Source organism: Sebastes umbrosus, chromosome 20, assembly GCF_015220745.1.
Source record: "Sebastes umbrosus isolate fSebUmb1 chromosome 20, fSebUmb1.pri, whole genome shotgun sequence".
NCBI classification, from domain to species: domain Eukaryota; kingdom Metazoa; phylum Chordata; class Actinopteri; order Perciformes; family Sebastidae; genus Sebastes; species Sebastes umbrosus.
The window spans coordinates 1,173,904-1,194,326 of record NC_051288.1 but is presented as its reverse complement, the minus strand read 5'-3'; the positions used below and the strand labels follow the sequence as shown (position 1 = coordinate 1,194,326).

Genomic DNA, 20,423 nt, shown 5'->3' with positions numbered 1-20,423 from the left:
TTTCATATAGTGACAGGTCATAGTTTTCTGTTATGCAAGCTGATGCCCAGCTGGGATGGCACAGGAAAATGGGAACTATGAGTGTGAATCGTGGGGCAAATAATCAAGAAGCACCAAACAAAGAACATTTAACACCTGTAAATGTTGAATAGCTTTATGTCATGCAGCAGTTTGTATGTGCTTTTGCTCTGTGAGGTAATTCTCTGATGATGACTTCTGCAGGTTTTCGGCAAAAATGATTTAACAGATGCTGCTCAGCAAAATGCATTCTGACCTGAGAGTGATATTACTGTGTACCAGAATAAGACTAAATACTAATCTCCACTGTGTGCAGGTGACTGACTGTTTACTAAGCCTCGCCCACCCTATGTTACTGTTGCTACGAGCCTGTCTCGCTTGGCACATACTAGTTTACAAAAAAACAGTTAAATCTTTTTGAAACAATAGGTCTTCCATTTCACACACAAGTAAACAAAAACGTCTTCTCATTTCTGGATTTTGTTGGCTGAAATGACAACTGTCGCTAGCAAACTCTTTGGGCTGTAATTAGCTAATGCTACGCTAAAAATCTGTCTGCAGCTGACATTTCAAAGTTTCATATTTGTTTAAAAGGAGAAGCCTGTTGAAGGTCTTAAATATGCACCTAATACATACATGAAGTTAAGAGACTGAGACTAAAGCGAACAGATCCCAGGCAAAAGTTTAGCATCCTCACCAGACATGGAAATAAGACACAACATAGTTCTAGTATTGCATGGTCCTAGTATTATCATTAAAAAAGAATTCAAATGGTGTTTGTTCTAATATAGGTTTGGTTTAGAGCAGGGTCAGCAACCTTTACTATCAAAAGAGCCATTTTAGGCAAAAAAAAAAAAAAAAAGAATCTGTCTGGAGCCGCAAAACATTTGATCATTGTGATGAAGGTAAACACAGTTTAAGTCTAAGTATATAGTTATAAGTCTAATGCAGTGAGGGTCAAAGAGCAAAGGTTACTACGAAGTATTATGGGCCACATTGAGGGAAAAAACAATCAGATTCACAGAATAAAGTCTGAATATTACGAAAATAAAGTCATAACTTTACGAGAAAAAAAGTGAGTAACATTACGAGAAAAAAAGTCATAACTTAACGAGAAAAAAAAGTCGAATATTACGAGAATAAAGTCATAACTTTACGAGAGAAAAAAGACGGAATATTACGAGAATAAAATCATAACTTTACGAGACAAAAGTCGTAATACTTACAGAGAATAAAGTCATAACTTTACGAGACGAAAAAGTCGTAACATTACGAGAATAAAGTCGATAACTCTACGAGAAAAAGTCATACTTTACGAGAAAACAGTCTTAATATTACAAGAATAAGTCATATCTCTACGAGAAAAAAAAAATAAAAATAAAATTACCAGTTTTTTAATATTATGACTTTATTCTCAAAATCTCAGATTTATTTTTTTTACTATGGCCCTAATATTTAGTCGTAACGTCGTACCATAGACCTACAACAATGATAAATAAAAGTGAAAATGTAAACGGAAACAGTTATTCATTTCCATTTTTAGAAATCCACAGGGAGCCACTGGAGAGGGACTAAAGAGACGCATGTGGCTCCAGAGGTTGCAGACCCCTGGTTTAGATGACAACCTGTAAAAAAAAATGTCAGTACAGTAGAGTAGCCTATGCTTCAGTTTCATGAGAGAAAAGGATGTACGAATGACACATAACCAATGAGTTTGTCAAATTTAACACTAACAACAAGTGGAGTGTAAACTTCCCCAAACATATGAAGAGTTTGGACACAGCTGCTAGCTGCTAGCTGCTAGCTGCTAGCTGCTAGCTGCTAGCTGCTAGCTGCTAGCTGCTAGCTGCTAGCTGACTAGCTGCTAGCTGCTAGCTGCTAGCTGCTAGCTGCTAGCTGCTAGCTGCCTACTCTAAACTGATATAGTGGCAACCGTTGGCTCTCATGCAGTGGATGTTTCCCACACCCTGAACAGATATTTTTCTAGCTATTGTAACCTGTAAAATCACATAATAACATAGTTATCTAATTATCTAATTTGAAATGAAGCCAGGGTTACTGAAGGTAGTAAAACAAACGTCGGATAGTAACATGCTAACGTTTGCAGCCTACATTCGATTCACATATCCAGTGCACTTTGGCTCTTTTGGGTTTTAGGTTCTTGAAAAAAAGACACCACCTTCCCAAACCATTAGATACGGAGTATTGCTCGTATTAGTTTATGTGTTTGAGAAATCCTAAGATTGACAGGCCTGCTGTGCCTAGCTACGGTTGCCGAGCTATGATTGTCAGTACTGACAATCATTTTTCTCGGTCTGGGGTTTAGCAAACATCAATTTCTGATGGACGAAAAAAGTCAAATATGGCCACGTTTCACACCTCTGGAACAAGGTTCAGTTTTCCACCTGTGTTTCACTTCTGTCCTAAAATTTAACAATCAGGCCAAAATTGCACTTTATACTCAATGTTTTTAGTAAATATATATGAAAAGTATTCTAAAGAGACTTACTCGTTACAGAATTGTATACTAATGAGAGTTGGGAGTGTTTTGGTTATGTTCACAGGGAGCCTGCTGTAAATATATGGGATGTATGATTTGCAATGAAAGGAGACAGTAGAGTAAAGGATGTAAAATACAGTTAATTACTGCAGTGGAGGCTCAGAGGAGGCTGGTCCCATAGAGGCAGTGGAGGCTGGTCCATAGAGGCAGAGGAGGCTGCTCCGTCTTCTATTTTTGAGAGGCAAGAGGGAGATCAAAATATATAAAGAATAATTAGTTGAAATAAACCATTACCAATCTCATTATCATTTATAAAATATTTTCTTGTCTCTTCTTTGGAAAAATAAACCATTATTGAAAGTAAATGCTTCAACAGCGACACCTGCAGGGGCAGGAAGAAAGTGGTGGTGTGGGGCAAGGGAGGACGGGGACATGCTGTCCTCCCCTGAGGAAGGACCTCTTCTATCAATTCATGCATTTCATTTTTTTCATGCTGTCTGTGATGGTTGAAAACATGTAAAATGCCACTCCAAGGGAGGATAACCTCCCTTTGGTCATTACCAATCAACAACCTGCAGATTACAAGATTGACAGCCCGTTGGTCCAATAATGATGTCCAAATGTCCTCTTCATGTCTCTACCACTGTGTTGTACATGATGAGCATATTAGGAAAATAAATTGTAACGTGCAATTGTGAACTACTTTTAAACACATAACAAAACAAATCCTTTTTATTTAGGCCTTTTATTGAGCTGTAGCTAGCTACTCGTGTTAGCTAACGGAACAGTTAGCTTGTTATAGCAACCCTGAAGAACCCAGTACAGCAGACCGGGATCCAGAGTTTCCGAGTGCAGCAGCACGTTGGACCGCTGCGAACCACCGTGTCCTGCTGTAGGTCAGTCGCAGACAGTTGAGCGAGGGTTGAGGCTGCCTGGGGCACACGGCAGCGGTAGGAGTCGGGCCTCGCCTAGTCAGAGCTGGACCCACAGCTGAGCTACGTGACGTGCAGCGCCACGACGTGCTACTGCAATCTGCCCACCCAGGACAGCATCCCGCTGTGGGCAACGGAATGCTGTACGCGCCGTTCCAGACAGATTTAGTGACACATTACGAACACAGGTCATTTCCACCCTGAGCTGTGTGATTGTTTTTAAGAAATCTTGTAAGCCATTGTTTTTATTGTCTTATTTTTTTGTTTCACATAAGAAAGTAGAGATAAGTAACCTAGGTAACTAGTGATAATAATAATAATTTTATAGCACTTGTCAAACTTAAGCGCAAAGTGCTTTCCAGATTAAAAGATTTACAGAATAAAAATTAAAAAAATCTGAATCATGTAAGCCCCCTATATGAGAGGAACATGAGAGCACATCAAGCAGCCTGAGTCCATACATAGTGCAAAATAAGAGAAATAAGTCAATAAAATAACATGACACCGTGGCTTGGTTTTCTTCCTCCTCCCCAATTATTTGTCACCAGCCGCCACTGGTAAATAGTATTATACAAAGACATGATATACATACATTTGGTACTGATAATATATGGACCATACAAAGTGTTTTCTATAATGAAATACGCTAACAGCCCAGACTCTTAAATATTCAACAGTTTTGAAAGTCATTTGCTTCAGTTGGATTCAGTGTCAGTGCTGCTGCCTGCAGAAGTGAAATGTTGTACACAATGCTCTTCCACAACCATGTCTTCTTCTCCAGCATTACTGCCTTCGTATTACTTGAGGCTCTTGAGAGATGAGGATTGAGATGCTTTTGGACATTAACAGCTAAAGGTTGGCATTTTTCATTAATAAAATGAAAATATGTATCTTATGTCATAACATGCTCCTTTCCGAGTTGGTTTTTGTTTTCTGTGTGATGTTTTTGTATGACCACAAAATGAAAAAAGTCATATGTATATACATGAAAAAAAGTATTTTATTTCCTAAAAAACACATTTTCACATTCAACAATAAATGGTTTGATCAAGCCATGTTACAGGTTTAGGCAGCGATAATAAAGACGTGGTTAAAAGTTCAGACGGAGACACACTTGGACTTTATCAGATAGTTTAGGTAAAATACATTGACATCGGTTTCTTATTATTGACCTAAAATAAGTAATTAATTGATGACATCTTGTTGCATATCTTACTGGGTAACACTTTATAATAATGAAGTAATTTATAAGCCATTAGTTTATTGATGAACTAATCATTTACAAATCATTTGTATATGTGTAATTAAATGTAATTTATTGATACACCACACGACACTAACTCACACAGTTAGACTCCAATGTGCTGCAAGCTTCACCAGTCTGAACCGGTTTGACTGTACACATAACACAGTAGCCTAGCTGCTGTTGACGGCTACATACAGTGTTTAGCATGTAGACCTGTACATTATATGGGATTATATATTATAATGTTTAGCGTTGTGATCTTCCAAATAGCACTGTTAGAATCAACTAAAGCTAACCTGCTTTAGACTTCCTAGCTAACCTGCTAGCCTCTAGCCGTGTGGTCTATAATCCTAGCTATTTGCTAGCAACAATGTTCTGCTATATTAGCTAGTAGAAAATGTGATAAAAGTTACTAGTTAGCTATTTAAAGTGACAGAATATGGTGCTTACTACTTTATAACGTTACACCCTCCAGTCTGTAGCTGTTGGGAAACATTGAACTAGCTTACAGATGAGGTTAGCTAGCATTCATACAGTTTGAGCTAATGTTATGTTGTCCATCAGGGGAAGGTGAAGCATTTTTTAATCAATTGTTAAATATTCCATTTTTTCTGAATGGAGACAACATTGTTTGGACAGTTTACTACAGTACATCATTTAGAAGTGGTGAATAGTTTATAGGCTACTTCAGATTAACAGCTATTAATTATTATTGTGTCATTTACACATGTAAATAAATGATATGTTAATGATGCTCATAATAAACTGATGACTTATAACTGGTTGTAATAAAGTGCTACCTTTGGGGGATTTTAGAACACATTTGCAGTACAGATTTCAATATTCAATCTGTTTTTACATACAAATTGGACATTATAAAAATGGATATAAGAGTGTGTTATTAAAGTTGTGATCGTACAGACTGCAGTCATAACAAAGAGAGGAAGGAGTGAGTGGCTATATTGTTGAAAGGTCCAGTAGGAATGTACAGTACACACAAATGGGTTGTGAAACTGCAGTTTCAGCCTCTCGGATGTTTCAAAACGTCATCCTGTAATGCGACCATGTTTTCACTTCTTCAAAAGGCAACGGAGCTATGTGATGTGATGTGATGTAGCACCTGGAGAGAGTTTGATCTGTACGCTGAGATGCTGACCGTGATGACGTCACAGCTTGGTTTCTAATCAACCATGAGCTTCTTGAGAGAGTTGAGATACGCTGGGATGAGGGAGCTGACGGACTCGTTGTCATCATTGAGGATCTTCTCCCCTCTGCCCTCTGAACCCACAGAGCTGGGTGACCTGACCAGGCCGGGATACGGAGTGCTGTAACCCTGGAGGAGCACAGACACACCTCACAGTCATTATTCAGAGCAACCACGGGATTATATCAACACCCTGCTGCAGAGTTATGGAAGGTTTTAGTGATTATTTAGAGCAAAATAACAGTGTCACTTTAGTTGATTTTGGAGTAAAATTGCAGAATTGTTATTAGTGTACTACCTACCATTCTTAAACAATCAGATCTAATCACTTCCTGACATAGAAAGCCTGTTTCTCTACATACTGTAAAAAGATATATTTAAATGGTAATGCAGGATATTACTGCGCTTTGGTTCTACTCATCATAAAATACATCTTCAACTGTACATTAATACAGTTGAGCACCAAATTAAATCAGTTTATTTAAACAACAGTTTCACAATTTCTCAAGTCTGTCTTAAAACAATAGTCCAGTGTTAGTTTGGTGTATTCATTCCTCCTGTTCATACTGGGTGTTAGACCATCTCTTCATAAAGTCTGTGACGTCAGAAATCTGTGTTGTTTCATTAAAAATAGGCCCACTGAATTCTGAGGTATGCTTCACTTCCCTCCTTTTGTTTAATTCTTTTGACAAAAATCCAATCTCTGCTTTCAGAATAAATGTGCAGTAGAATACACTATACTAAATACACAATAAAAGTATAGCAGTTGTTCATTTGAAAATCAAATTGTTGTTTAAAAGACGTATACTAAAAGCACACTTCAAACAACATGCTGATTATCAGCAGGTATAATTAAGAAATGTTAGCATGCTAGCATGCTGCTTATTAGCAGGTATAAATCAGGAAATACATTTATAACTCTACATCACTTTACATCAGCAGCACATTACAGTATATGGTGCATACAGTGCTGAACTTTTTCCACCTGCAGGAGTTAAATAGACTGTGAGTGTGGTTTGTTAATCTTTTAAGGAACAATGGATAGGATAAAGGATCATTTCCTACAATTATAGGATGAAAATCACTTGATATAGCAACATTATGAACAACGTTCTAAATGCTAACCCTGAATAACAAGAAAACACAACTAGATTTGTCACAACAGAATCCCAATATGCTGAAGCAGATGACGTCTCAGTCATCAGTTGATGGTTTGGTTGATGCCGGTAAGTACTCACCGAGGAGTATCCCTTTCCGAAGCTGCCTCTGTTCTTGGTCCTGATCTTGGTGAGCGCTGACTCAGCAATGTCAGCTCGCTCCTCGGCGTCATCCAGCTCATGGACGGTCTTCCTGTACTTCGCCAGGTTCATGTTAGCTTGTTCCTCCTGCAATGACAAACAGACAAGAATGTCATCAGGTGACGTGCTCCGTATGTCAAAAGGTTTAGAGTAAGTAGAGTAAGAGGACGAGGTGACATACAGCCTCCTCCACTTGTCTCTTGTAGGCCTTCATCTTGTTCTGCAGCCTCTCCACCAGCTCCTGCATCCTCTGCTGGTTCTTCTGGTCCTCCTCCGACTGAAACAGCAGCTCCTTCAGCCGACGCTCGTTCTTCCGCAGCGTCTTCACCGTCTCGGCGTGCCGCTTCTGCTCCGAGTCCAACTCCAGCTCTATCTCCTTCACCTGCACACAGACACGCAGCAGTGACTCTGATGAACTCTGACTGTTCAGCAACTGATGACATCATCAGGGTTACACCTCGTGACAAGTAAACTGATCTTTGTGTGTATCAATATTGGGTCACTAGGGGCCCACAGCTCCTTTGTGCCCTGGGGCCCCCGAGCAGGTTAATCCGGCCCTGGAATATATTTAGCAATTTTCTTCCCAATGGATGTTGATGTTGGATATACTGTATTTGTTTCCTCAAATGAAATGACAACAATATCTCCTTTCCAGATTTTGATATTTCTTTTGTGTATATGTGGACATTTTGGCCTCATAGTGGTGCTAAAGGAAAGGTCAGAGGGGTCAAACACATCATCCTGTGGGAGTCATGAATATTCATATCAGCTTTCATGGCAATAAGGGGCTGTAAAGGTCAAAAATGTCTTCCTCTGGACCAGTGTTGACGGACCCGACCGGCATGTGACTCCGTACCTTTCCCTCCAACTTCTGGATGATCTTCTTGCCTCCTTTCAGAGCCATCTGCTCGGCCTCATCCAGCCTGCTGCTCATGTCTTTGATCTGGGCCTCCAGACCTTTCTTCACTCTCTCCAGGTGGAGGCTGTGCTCCTGCTCCAGACGCAGCTCCTCCCCCACTCGCGCCAACTGAAAGAATTACACAAACCGTTTAAACCGCCCTGAGACCCGACTGTCTTTACTGTCTTCAGAGGCTCTAGTAGGTTCAGTTTTAGGGCTTGAGTGAAGCTGCATATATCATATGAAACTAGAAAACCAGGAAGGAGGCTAAAATAACGCTCCAAAGTTGGGCTAACTTTTAGCGAGGAAAAACTGGCATAGGTATAGGTATAGGTACCCACGAGTCTCCCCTTTACAGACATGCCCACTTTATGATAATCACATGACGTTTCTTTCATGCAGTATAAATGTGGTATGTGTATGTGTCCTATTCTAAAATGGTGTATTTTAATATTTCTGCATACTGGGGTCCCTAAACAGAATTACATAAATCGGGCAGTTTACACAACAGAAGTGCTCGCCATCCCATCGCCGAAAAAATGCAATTCTTGCAGAAATCTACAAGTGTCAAAAGTTTTTGATTCCAAATCACAGCATGGCTTTTTCCTCAAGGTCTTGGTGTCTTAATGTGGTATTTTGGAGGGATTATTACAATTCTCCAGTGGTAAAAAATAGTTAAATTTAGCACCAAATCTGTGGAACAAATGGTATCAACCCAAAGAATTGCTGCAACAACTTATGAGACATAATAGAGCATGGGGATGACCATCATATACTTCTATCATAATGTTATAAACCCTTATACACTTTCACTATTCATGTTATGATCATGTTTATAATTAATTTATTAATTCATGTTTATTTCTGCTTTAATACTAGAACAACTTGACACACAGTGCTGAGCTGCATCTCAGATTAATCTTCAGGTTTCCAGCTTTCAGATGATGTTCACCACTTCTATGTGACATCTACTGTTGATCTGCTATCTCCCCCTAAACACCTCCTGTACCCCCCTAAAGAAGACAAAAACAGCTCTATTGTGGGTCTCAGAGGGTTAAAATGCATTTATTTCAAGTAACTCTACTACTATAATATCTCAATTCCAGTTGTATTGTATGTGTTTACCTCACAGCTGGCCTTCTTGGACTTGTCTGTGGATCCTCTCAGCTCTCCTTGCAGCTCCTCATGCTCCTGCTGCAGAGTCTGGAGATCCACCTCCAGCTTCCTCCTCCCACTCAGAGCCAACTGGAACTGAACACACAAGACAAAACTTTGAGAAAGTCATCAGTCTAATTCTGCCAACACAGGTTTGATTTCTAGCTGTTGCCTCTGCAGAGAGACACAGCGTATCACCTGGTTGTTGAGGTCGCTGTGTTTCTCACTGGCCTCCTGCAGCTCAGTCTCCAGGGCCTTGCGGGGCCCTCTCTGCGCACTCTAGGGCTGCACGAGTTTCCTCTCCCTCGCTGACCAATAGAGTGCAGCGTCGTTCCATGGCCGCCTGCTCCTCCCTGCACTCGTCGTGGCTCCGTACCTCCTCCTCCAGCTGGGCCTGCAGCTCCTGGGGCAGGGGACAGGAATTCTGTTAATAAGCCTCCTAGAAAAAAGCAGAGTATAAAAAACTATACTGTATCTTATCATCAGACCTTAATCTGTTGCTGCATCTTCTTGCTGTTCTTGCTGAGCTCTGCATTGTTCTTGTTGAGCAGGTCCACCTGCAGCTCCAGCTCGTTGATGTCAACCTCCAGCTTCTTCTTCAGCTTCAGCCCCTCTGCTTTGCCTTTCACCTCCACATCCAGACTGGCCTGCAGGGACTCCAGCGCCCTCTGGTGGCTTTTTCTGACAGAAGAGGAGAGTGATGGATTTAAAAAAAGAGGTATTACAAAGATGAACTGTGCATGTATCACTGCAGAGACAGTTTAATGAGATTAGTCTTACCTCTAAAGGTAATGTACTATGACTTTGTTGAAGGAATAAAGGGAGATAAAGGACAGGATGAAAACAATTACAGTTAGAGAATTACAGAGCAATAATGTCATAGGTCACCTTCCAGGCAAGACACAAAATGATTTCCACAAGTAGGGAAAAGCAAACTAACTTATTTCACAAAATGTCAAACTATTCCTTTAAGATAAGATTTCAAAGCAGAGGCAGTTTTAGCAGACCTCATGCTGAGAGCCACGGAGCCAATGCAGCAAAAGCTTCATCACCCTTAGTTTTTTTAACTTGGCCTCGGTAACAGTTAATAGACTCACGGTCGCTGGTACAATAAGCAGTTAGAACTTAGTTATATACTCAGACCATACAAGGCCATGGATGTGATCAATAGTCATTTAAAAGGGAATGGCAGACAGTGTAGTGGAAAATGAAGGATTGAGAGGAAGCTGATGTACCTAGCGACTTCTATCTCTTCCTCCTTCTCCTGAAGTCTGCGCTCCAAGTCTCCTTTAGCCTGAGACAACTCCAGCTGCAGCCTCAGCACCTTGGTCTCCTCAGCCTGGGAGGAAGGAAGGAAGGAAGGAAGGAAGGAAGGAAGACCAGGGATATTTTTATGGAGAGTTATCCAAACTATATTGAATGAAATGAAGCTTGGCATAAAATGAATTAAGAGTACGCATGTACTGGTGGACTCAAGGGGGGGAAGGGGGTCAGGGGGAATGACCACCCCTTTGGTGCCCACATGTTTGAAACCAAACCGCAGCAAAAGTGCCCTCTTAGGTAGATGAAACATGAGTGCCCTCTACGGTGCCCTTCCAGTGGAGAAAACCTCGATCTAATCTAAACACTCATTCACACACCGATGGCACAGTGTCCCGCTCATGGACACTTTGTGTGGACTGGAGGAGCCAGGGATCGAACCACCAACCTTGAGCTACAGCCGCCCAGTGGAGAAAACATTCAGTGCCCTTTATAGGGTGGCCTTAAAATGGAGAAAACATGATGCCTGGCGCCATGTAGGCTGCCCTACATGCTAGAAAACTCTCTAGGTGTCTCAGCGCGTGCAGCTGCCCCTCAGACAGCCTGAGTCCGCCACTGGAACGTAGCACATACTGACAACACAACAGGCTCCAAATCACAAATCACAGCTAATAGGCCGATCTGATGGAGTTCTGTACCTCCAAGCTGCCTCAGACTCTTCCAGTGAGGCCTGTAACTCTTCTTTCTCCATCTCAATCTTCTTCTTTGCTTTCTGGAGCTCGTGGACACTTTTACCTCCATCTGAGAGCTGGTCTGTGAGGTCGGCTACCTCCTCTGTCAGACAAAGAAAAGGCACACACAAGTCTAATTAAACCATGGTTACTATTCAGCTAGTCCTTAACACCTGCTAGAGGCATCATCATCATCCTACCCTGGTAGACCTTATTCTCCTTGCGTAGGGCCTCCAGATGCTCCAGGGACTCTTCGTGGGCCGTCTTGAGTTTGAAGAGCTCGCTGGCGTGTTGCCTGCTCTCCTTCTGCATTCTTCCACCTCGGCCACCAGCTCCTCACACTTCTGCTTCCAGTCTCCGAGCTGCTTTCTCCAGGACCCGCTGCTTCTTATCCAGAACCTGACCACAGCTGCTGGCCTGGGACAGGGAACATATAAAGACAACAATAAAGGAACCCATGGCACTTCAACACTCATACAACATGTCTCCTCTCCCACCTTCTCCATGTCCATGCAGAGCTCCTCCACCTCTCCCTGCAACCTCTGTTTGGTTTTCTCCAGTGAAGAACATTTGGCTTGGGTAGCTTCCACAGCCTCCTCGGCCTCCTGAAGCCTGGCTGCCAGCTTCTTCCTGTGACGCACACACACATTATTTGGACCACTGAGATACATTCAAAGCGTCAAATGTGACAGTTGACCGACAGTCCCAACACAACGTACTTGGTGTCCTCTAGCTCATCTCCGTGCTGGATGGTGTCGGACCTCGTGTTTGGTCCTCCAGTGCGTCACCTCGCTGTTGAGTTTGGAGACGAGACGCTGCAGCTCCTGCTTGCTCTCCTGCTCCTCCTCCAGCTGCTCCTTCAGCACCTCGCTCTCCTGCCGCACTGAGCTCAGACTGCTGCTGACCGCCTGCTTACACTGGCAGCCACACCAAACACACACACGTGAATATACAGTATAGTAGGACTTTGAGTGGGAGAGCAAAGGATTTTTAAAATGTATTTGCATACTCGATATTTTACACACACACACGCAGACACACACACACACACACTGACCTTGACCTCCTCGTCCATTTGTTTCTTCAGGTCTTCCAGTTGGGATTGGAGCAGAGTCCTGGAGCGACTCAGCTGGCTGGCTCTGCTCTCTGCCTCCTCCATCTGTCGACTCACGTCTGCATTATCAGCTGACAGGACACACAAGGAAAGGTGATTATCACATTAAGCACCGTACATGTGCACAAGAAAACAAGCATAAAATGTGATTTCATTGTCCTGTAATTATTATCTCTGTTTGGTTACAGCAGCAGATATGGATTACGTCACTGAGAAAGATAAGTAGCAAGGACTAAATGCAGTGTCAATGACTCATCTTCCAGTAAGCTACGCTCATATCTGTGTCTGTTGTATTGATCTGTGGTCAATAAATGAACACATTTACTTGCCATTGGAAACAAGGTAAAAGTATTTTTTTACATCTGTCACTTGCAAGTCCCCAAACTATATAGAAGAGTGATACTATGTCTCTGCATACTCGCCAACCTTGAGACCTTAAGAAAAGGGAGGAATTCAAAACCAACGTGGGAGTGTGGCGGTCCTTCTCCAGAAAAATGTGAGTTTCAGAGACTTTGTTTCCTGCATTCTGGTGACATTGAAAAATAACAAAATAATAAGTACACTGCAATAGCATTTTTATATTAAACTTTCGATTTGACCTTTCACTCCCAGGAAGGAAAACAGAATAATTCTCCCCTGTGCTGTGAACTTGCTGTGTGAATCTCTGGAATAAACTAATATTCATTAGTTTTTATTTATTTTGCTCCTGCTTGAGTATTTCTTTCTCTTAGTTCTCTCCATTTCTTTCTCCTTTCTAATAATAATAATACATTTCATTTGGTGGCGCTTTTCAGGACACCCAAGGACACCTTACAAAGATAAAATAATACTGGAACAGATAAAAACAGCCAGACGAAAACACCAGCAGAGCGGTGAGAGGGAATAAAACAGTACCAGTGTTGAGGGAAGGACACAGACTGATGGACACTATAGTGAATAGGCTAGTTTGAACAGGTGAGTTTTGAGGTGGGATCTGAATGTTGTAAGAGTGTCAGACTGTCTGATGTGTGGAGGGAGGGAGCTCCAGAGCCTGGGAGCAGTTCAGCTTAATGCACTATCACCCATGGGTGCTGAGGCTTGAGATGAGGGTGGTCAGAAGATCAGCTGAGGATGAACGCAGGGAACGGGCTTTCTCTCACTCAGTGAAGGTCCTTTCAGACAGATTATTTCAGATTATTTCCAGCGGCTTGCGCCGCCACAACGGCTTTTTGCGACAATGAACAAAGCCCAACTTCAGGTGCTGCACGCTGTGGCGAGCTCAGCTTAAACATGAGCTCAAACTGCGCTGTGTCGCGAGCACAGACTGCTCTCTTCCCCTGAGAAATGACAGTTGGTGTAGCTCTATTGTCGTCCGGGTGGAAACAGTAGGGATCATACACACTGTTCAGTTCCAGAAACAGGCTGAGATAACGAAAAAAAAACGGGAGAGGACGATGAAAAACGGGAGTCTCCCCGGGAAAATCGGGAGGGTTGGCTCATGTGTGTCTCCGAAATGTTTCTTTAACAAACAAAGGTTTTGTTTATATTCAGTTTTTCTCACCAAAACACATAGTGTGTACTCTTGAAGCCTAACAAAAGTGTTTGCATGCATTTTCTACCCAATAAAACATTTGCAAAGTAGATTTTTTAATTTATTGCAATATTGCATTGTTACATCCATGTTTGCAGTCTTCTTCTTCACTGTCTTTTTGGCAGATCACTTTGTCAACAAAGCAATTTGATGCACGTGCTCACACAAGTATCTTAATAGGGCAATGGAAGGAAATAGGTTCCGATCTGTCTTTCAGTTATTTATTTATCGATTTATTTAGTAATTTCCACCTTTTTCTGTACTCTCCTACATGTGTTATATTTTAGTTAGAGGTTATGGGGTGTGAGGTGGCTGTGAGGGTTGGGTAAGGTGGTTAGGGAACCATGCCAGTACAGGAATGGAGCACACTGGGGGCACACTGTTTTTACAGTCAGCGTCTTCTGGGGTCCTACATGAAATCACTTTGTTGCAGTTTCTTTCAAGAGCCATAACAAAAGCAAAAGATGGCAAACCCTGGATCAGACACTAAAGAAACTGTACGTGATGGGTTAGATGACTTGAACAAATAAGATCTTAAGAGCATCTGTAATTGCCTCCGAACACGAGGAGAAATGAACATGTACCTGTGAGTCTGTTCCTGGCCACACTGAGCTCAGTCTGGGCCCTCTGCAGGTCGTCTCCTCTCCTGTTGGCGTCGGACAGCTGCTCCTCCAGCTTCTTCACCTGGCTCTCTGAGGACGTCTGCAACATAACACCAACACCCCAGCACACATTACACTCACTAGTTCAAAATGTTAAAAACATTGTGACAGTGACCTACTGTAGCTTCCTGACCTTGGCTTTCTGTAGACTGTCCAGAGAAGCAGCCAGCTCATCCACCTCCATCCTCAGGTTCTGTTTCTCCTTCTCCAGTTTGGCCCTGGTCCGCTGCAGAGCCTCACACTGATCGCTCAGCTCTGCCATGGCGTCACTGTGCCGTTTCCTCAGAGACGCAGCCAGCGCTTCTGACTGGACAGACGTCTCCTCCAGGTCACGCCTCAGGCGCTGCAGCTCAGCCTCTCGCTTCTTGTTCACCTCCATCTGTAACTCACACACACGCTGTATGTCAAGTTCTGTATTTAAGGCTGCACAGCTTACTGTATGTCCTGAGGCACCCATAGGATTGTATATTGTTTGTAATAAGTACTGCGTATGTCCAATGTAAACCCATCAGCAGCAATATTAGTCGCTCAGAGCAACGGACATAGTATAACGGTTGGGTCCTGACCAAGAAGTCCTGACCAAGAAAACCTGACCAAGGGGTCCTGACCAAGAAGTTCTGACCAAGAAGTCCTGACCAAGAAGTCCTGACCAAGAAGTCCTGGCCAAGAAGTCCTGACCAAGAAGTCCTGACCAAGAAATCCTGACCAAGAAATCCTGACCAAGAAGTCCTGACCAAGAAGTCCTGACCAAGAAGTCCTGACCAAGAAGTCCTAACCAAGAAGTCCTGACCAAGGGGTCCTGACCAAGAAGTCCTGACCAAGATGTCCTGACCAAGAAAACCTGACCAAGGGGTCCTGACCAAGAAGTCCTGGCCAAGAAGTCCCTGACCAAGAAATCCTGACCAAGAAATCCTGACCAAGAAGTCTTGACCAAGAAGTCCTAACCAAGAAGTCCTGACCAAAAAAATCCTGACCAAGGGGTCCTGACCAAGGGGTCCTGACCAAGTGTCTGTATATGTGAGGAACTGGGAATGTGAACAGGTTGATATAGTTTACCTGTGAGGCGCTGACCCCTCCTGCTTCCTCCAGTCGGTCAGTGAGATCATCCAGTTCTCTGGTCAGATCTGCTCTCTGCTTCTCAATCTGCCAAAAACAGAGCAGTTAAAGAATGGTAACAAACATTAAGTGTACAACTTGCTACTAAATGTAGATGATATGATTATAGATAGTATGCTTCATATTACGCCAGAATAAACCATTAAAGGGACTATTTGTAACTTTCAGAATGTCTTGTTAACAGCGACACTGTGGCCGTTAAGTCAACGAAAGTCAGCGTCGGGCTCGCGCTTGCTCGCTCTAAATAGACATGAACGAGCATCGCTCAAAACAGTGAGGCGACACACGTCAGCTAAAAGCACAATATCACTCTACAGTATATTTCAGCTGCTTGGCAGTAATGTTAGCTGACCAGACGAAGGTCTCTCCATGAATCACTGCTGATCCTAGTGTTGGCTTTTCCTGCCTCAGCGTCGGTGCCGGGGCTCTGAAGCAGGAAAAGCGGGTCAGTGACGGAGCTCCCTAGCGAGACATGTTATCGCCTCCCCGAACGGGTGCTGGTGTCTCCCCTACGAGCGCAGTCGGGAGACACCGGCACCCGGTAGGGGAGGCGATAACGTGTCCTCGCTGCGGAGCTCCGTCACTTCACAAGACACGGGAAACCTCTGTTGGTCTGGAGGAGCTGCAGCAGTTTATTTCTGCACAAACGTCCACTGTACATTCACTAGATATTCTCAGAGCTAAACTAACTCTTCTGCAGTGTGGAGTGAGCGCGCGTTCACGTCTAGAGGTGGAACGAGAGAGCGAGAACACGCGCTGTCTGAGTGAAGGCAAGCAGGCATAGGAGCAGAGACTCCGGCCACACGCGAGCGTGCATATGCGAGCGCGCATAGTGTTCTGACCCGGTACATTTATACGCTTAAAAGTTACAAACAGTCCCTTTAAGACTGCTGCTGTCATAGTCACAATTTATCCCTGAGTGGACTGATCTTCTATCTGGAGTCACAAAAACCTTGCATCTAAATATTCATTAACATACATATGTTCACAATTCCTTGGTCAAATGAATGTGTTGGTTGAACACTGTGACTGTATTAAACCTTCAGGCAGAAGACTTCATCTATTCTGGCCCTATTCAGCAGTCCTACCTCCTAGGACAGGATATTTGCCCACCAGGGGATCAGTATGATTGACAGCCCACAAGGGGAAGTGATCTTTCCTGGGGTCAGAGGCCAGGAGAGTAACTGGTATCCAGGTTAGCTGCTGTCACACAGTCCAAATATTATCTGTTAACTCCTGTTTCCTGTGGAAAGTTAGCCCATGCTCTGTTCACCGCTAAACATCCTACAGAGCTGCTAAAGGCCCTTAAAGCTGCATTCATTGATTATTGTTGGCTAGTTGGGGACAGCTTAACAAGCTGTAAACACCACATTGACATATTATGGCTAACATGCTAACAAACAGTTTCCTATTAATACATGCAGAAGACACGGAACAACATTACATTGGATTTAATGGATGTTTCTGGCCACCTGCTGAAGGTTAAGTCCAATATTCACTTTCTTTTAGCTCTGTTTTAGCTCTGTCTCTACCAACTCCTGGGAAAAATATCCGGCAGCTCTTTAGCTGCTAAATGCCCCAACTTTGTTCACCAGGTGGTTCACTAACTGTGTCTGTCTGCTGTTTGGTGATGGGCAGTGGGGTTTTTCACACTTTTTTCGGCCGCTGCTGCTAGAAACGAGGTTGATGAGAGCCATGAGAATGAATCAAACATTATAGTTGTGTGAAACAAAACCAATTGGCTCAATGATGCTACAATGCTCGGTACTATAGAACTGAGGGTAACTGCAGAGTGAGGTGATAAATCTGGGTTTTTGTCACTACATTCCACATCTTTCACATTAGTCATTTGATCCATTGTTAATATAAAAACATTAGTGCAGCTTTAACTAACTTTGGCTCTGTTTTCAGGCTTTAATAATTGTAGCCCGTGACAGGAGACTTTGACCAATCACAGGTCATTTCAGAGAGAGAGCGTTCCTATTGGCTGTGCTCCGGCTGGTGGGCGGTGCTTGGTATTTCCTCAACTGGTCTCAACAATTCTTTTAATCATATTTGCTCCATTTCTATCCACTGCAGCTTTAAAATAGGTGCTTTATTTTAGTCCCAAACTCAAATATATCAGTGTAATAAAAGTTTTGATTTCTCATAAATACAATACTGTTTCAGAAGAAATAAAATTACTCTGACAGAATAAAAAAAAAAATCAAAGAAATATCAGCATCGTCAATATACATCTGGATCACAATCAAAATCCACACTGGCTAACCTGGTATGATTACATTTAATATAATAATATTTTTTATATAATAAAACTTGATACCTTACATCAAAAGAATTACAAACTGCATAGAAATGCAAAACAAATAAAACACATGAAGCCTCAGAAATGAATGAATGATAAACTCCTCAGCAAAGTGGTCAGAGAGACCCTTCTCACGCTCAAACGTGGCACAGCACACATGGAGAGAGTTTATAATCCCGGGCCATTACACGCACAAACAGCCAGCGCTCTGTAGTTAAAAGCACTTGTTGTTTTAACGCCGATCTTTTACAGCTGTTTTAGAGGCGGCCGTAGATGTTGAGACTGGTCTGTAAAGCTGCAGTCTCAGGCCTCCCTGATAGACACACCTCAGGCAGAACAAGGGAAAACAGATGATACTCACTGGGGGGCCCACCAGCTCATCCCCCCCCTCTCTGTAGAGGGTTAACACTGAGCACTCGGCTCACTCATCGCTCTCCTCCGCACTACTGACTGAGTCAACAGCTCCTCTGGGTCAGCACCAGTCACTCCCATTCACATGCTAATAGGAAGTCAGTGCTCCCAAAGTCTCCTGAAGGAGGAGGCCGATTCATCTTGGTTTGCACAACAGCCTGAAGGAGTAGGAGTAGGTCTCTGTCTGTATGTTTGTATATGTGCTCTCTAGTATCCATCCATGTCCTCTGCTTCCTGTATGATGGAGGTTCTTCCCTGACCTCAGCTGCATGGTTTATTTACTATTAATACGTTTAGGTGAGGTACACTACCCTGAAAAGAATGTGAAAGTGTACTTTACCAGCAATGTCCATTACAAGTGTCCATTAAGCTGCATGTGCACACAACTACTGTAATAGTAGAGTACATCAAAGCTTATCCTGGAACCACTTTTGTTATATCTTAGCCTTCTCCTCAGTTATTAAATTATAATATGTAGAGAAAAAATATATACTGTAGGTGTTGGCAATTCTCAAACAAACCACAGTCAGAGAGAAAAACATTGAAAAATGGTATGCATTTTAAAAGCTATAAATTGATGACTAACCTCACTAGGAGAACGGTGGCTGGTTTTGACTGTGAGGTAAACTTCCTTTAGCGGTCTATCTAGTCATGCAGATGTTGATTATCCAGAGTAACCAGGACATGCTTTCCCAACAAACACACTGCTGTTGGATTTTACTGTTGAAGTTTTCAAAGCTTTGAGCACCACAAATAAAATGACATTCATCTCCGTTGTACTCAGGCAAATAAAAACCCAAACTATCTGCATGGCTAGAGAATATGTTTTTTATTAATTTGGTTGAACTGAGGCTTTATTAACATCTCATTCTTTGGTGAATAATTCCAATATGGCGAACATGTTAGCAAACAGTTGCCATCCACCAGACACTGAGCAACATTAGCAAGCAATTGGAGTAGTTTTTCTGATAATCTGAAAAATGAAATGAAGTCCAAAATTCTCTCTAAATTTAGCTCTGTTTTTGGTCTCCACCAACTCCTTGGGAAAATATCAGTCCCTTTAGCAAACCAGGTGCTTCCACTTTATCTAATGTTCCCCAGCTAGCTGCTAACTTTGTCTGCTGTATGATGCTGGACAGATAGCGTACAACTGGTTGAAAGTAGCAGCCTGCTGTGACTGAAAGCGATGCTGATGAGCCATGATCAAAAGAGAACAGTTTTAGGTGGGAAATCCCAAACAATGAGCTAAGAAGCTAAAGAGCTCAGTAGAGCTGAGGCCAACTGCAGAGTTGGGTATGTGGGTATATCACTACTAGTGACCCCTGTCACATTACTCAAAGTCATTTGACCCATTGTTCATATAGAAATATGAATTTGTTCACCTTTCTTTAGTACGGGTTTCAATTGAGACTTTTAGTGTCACCTGAGAGTCCAATTCAAAAATATTGATGGCATCTCTGTAGTTGTCTTAAAGATTACATACCGGTTGTGTGTGTGTGTGTGTGTGTGTGTGTGTGTGTGTGTGTGTGTGTGTGTTTGTGTGTGTGTGTGTGTGTGTGTGTGTGTGCGTGTGGCGTGTGCGTGTGCGTGTGTGTCACACACATACAGTATATGTGTGTGAGAGGGGTCTGGCATTCAGTTGGGAGGAGATCCATGGAAAGTAGTGCTGTCTGTCAGCCTGTATCTCCTGATGATATCTGCCCTGTGCGACCTGAGGAGCAGAGTCTAACAATAGGGAGCCTGTCTACAGCAGAGGTATGTTGTATCTGAGCTCCTCTGAAGGTGCAGAGGCTGCGGAACAGATAAAGACCTGCATGTCTCTGCCTGCCTCTTTCATGGCTCTGCAGCTTTGAGACTGGTGGTGGGGGGGGGGGGCGCAACTAGCACCATTAGGAATGCCACCCAGAGTGGGGAGAAGTCTACCAAACACGCCCTCGGGCCCGTTGTCACTCTATTCAACACTCAGGGTACTGTACTGTAACATGGAAACTACAGGCAGGACT

At 42.8% G+C, this 20,423-nt stretch overlaps 1 protein-coding gene across 1 annotated transcript in view; it reads right to left on the bottom strand.

Annotated features, from left to right (window-relative positions):
• Positions 1-4,428: 4,428 nt before the first annotated feature.
• LOC119479174 (myosin-16) overlaps positions 4,429-20,423 on the bottom strand; it is a 71,767-nt gene continuing 55,772 nt past the window's right edge. The window contains 20 exon segments of the mRNA XM_037754466.1: positions 4,429-6,029; positions 7,139-7,285; positions 7,380-7,580; positions 8,055-8,225; positions 9,222-9,347; positions 9,450-9,512; positions 9,514-9,654; positions 9,740-9,932; positions 10,487-10,601; positions 11,220-11,345; positions 11,443-11,553; positions 11,556-11,610; positions 11,612-11,659; positions 11,740-11,872; positions 11,962-12,002; positions 12,004-12,159; positions 12,300-12,427; positions 14,511-14,628; positions 14,722-14,967; positions 15,645-15,731. Coding sequence (XP_037610394.1) covers positions 5,877-6,029; positions 7,139-7,285; positions 7,380-7,580; positions 8,055-8,225; positions 9,222-9,347; positions 9,450-9,512; positions 9,514-9,654; positions 9,740-9,932; positions 10,487-10,601; positions 11,220-11,345; positions 11,443-11,553; positions 11,556-11,610; positions 11,612-11,659; positions 11,740-11,872; positions 11,962-12,002; positions 12,004-12,159; positions 12,300-12,427; positions 14,511-14,628; positions 14,722-14,967; positions 15,645-15,731 — 2,559 coding nt within the window. The 3' untranslated portion in view covers positions 4,429-5,876.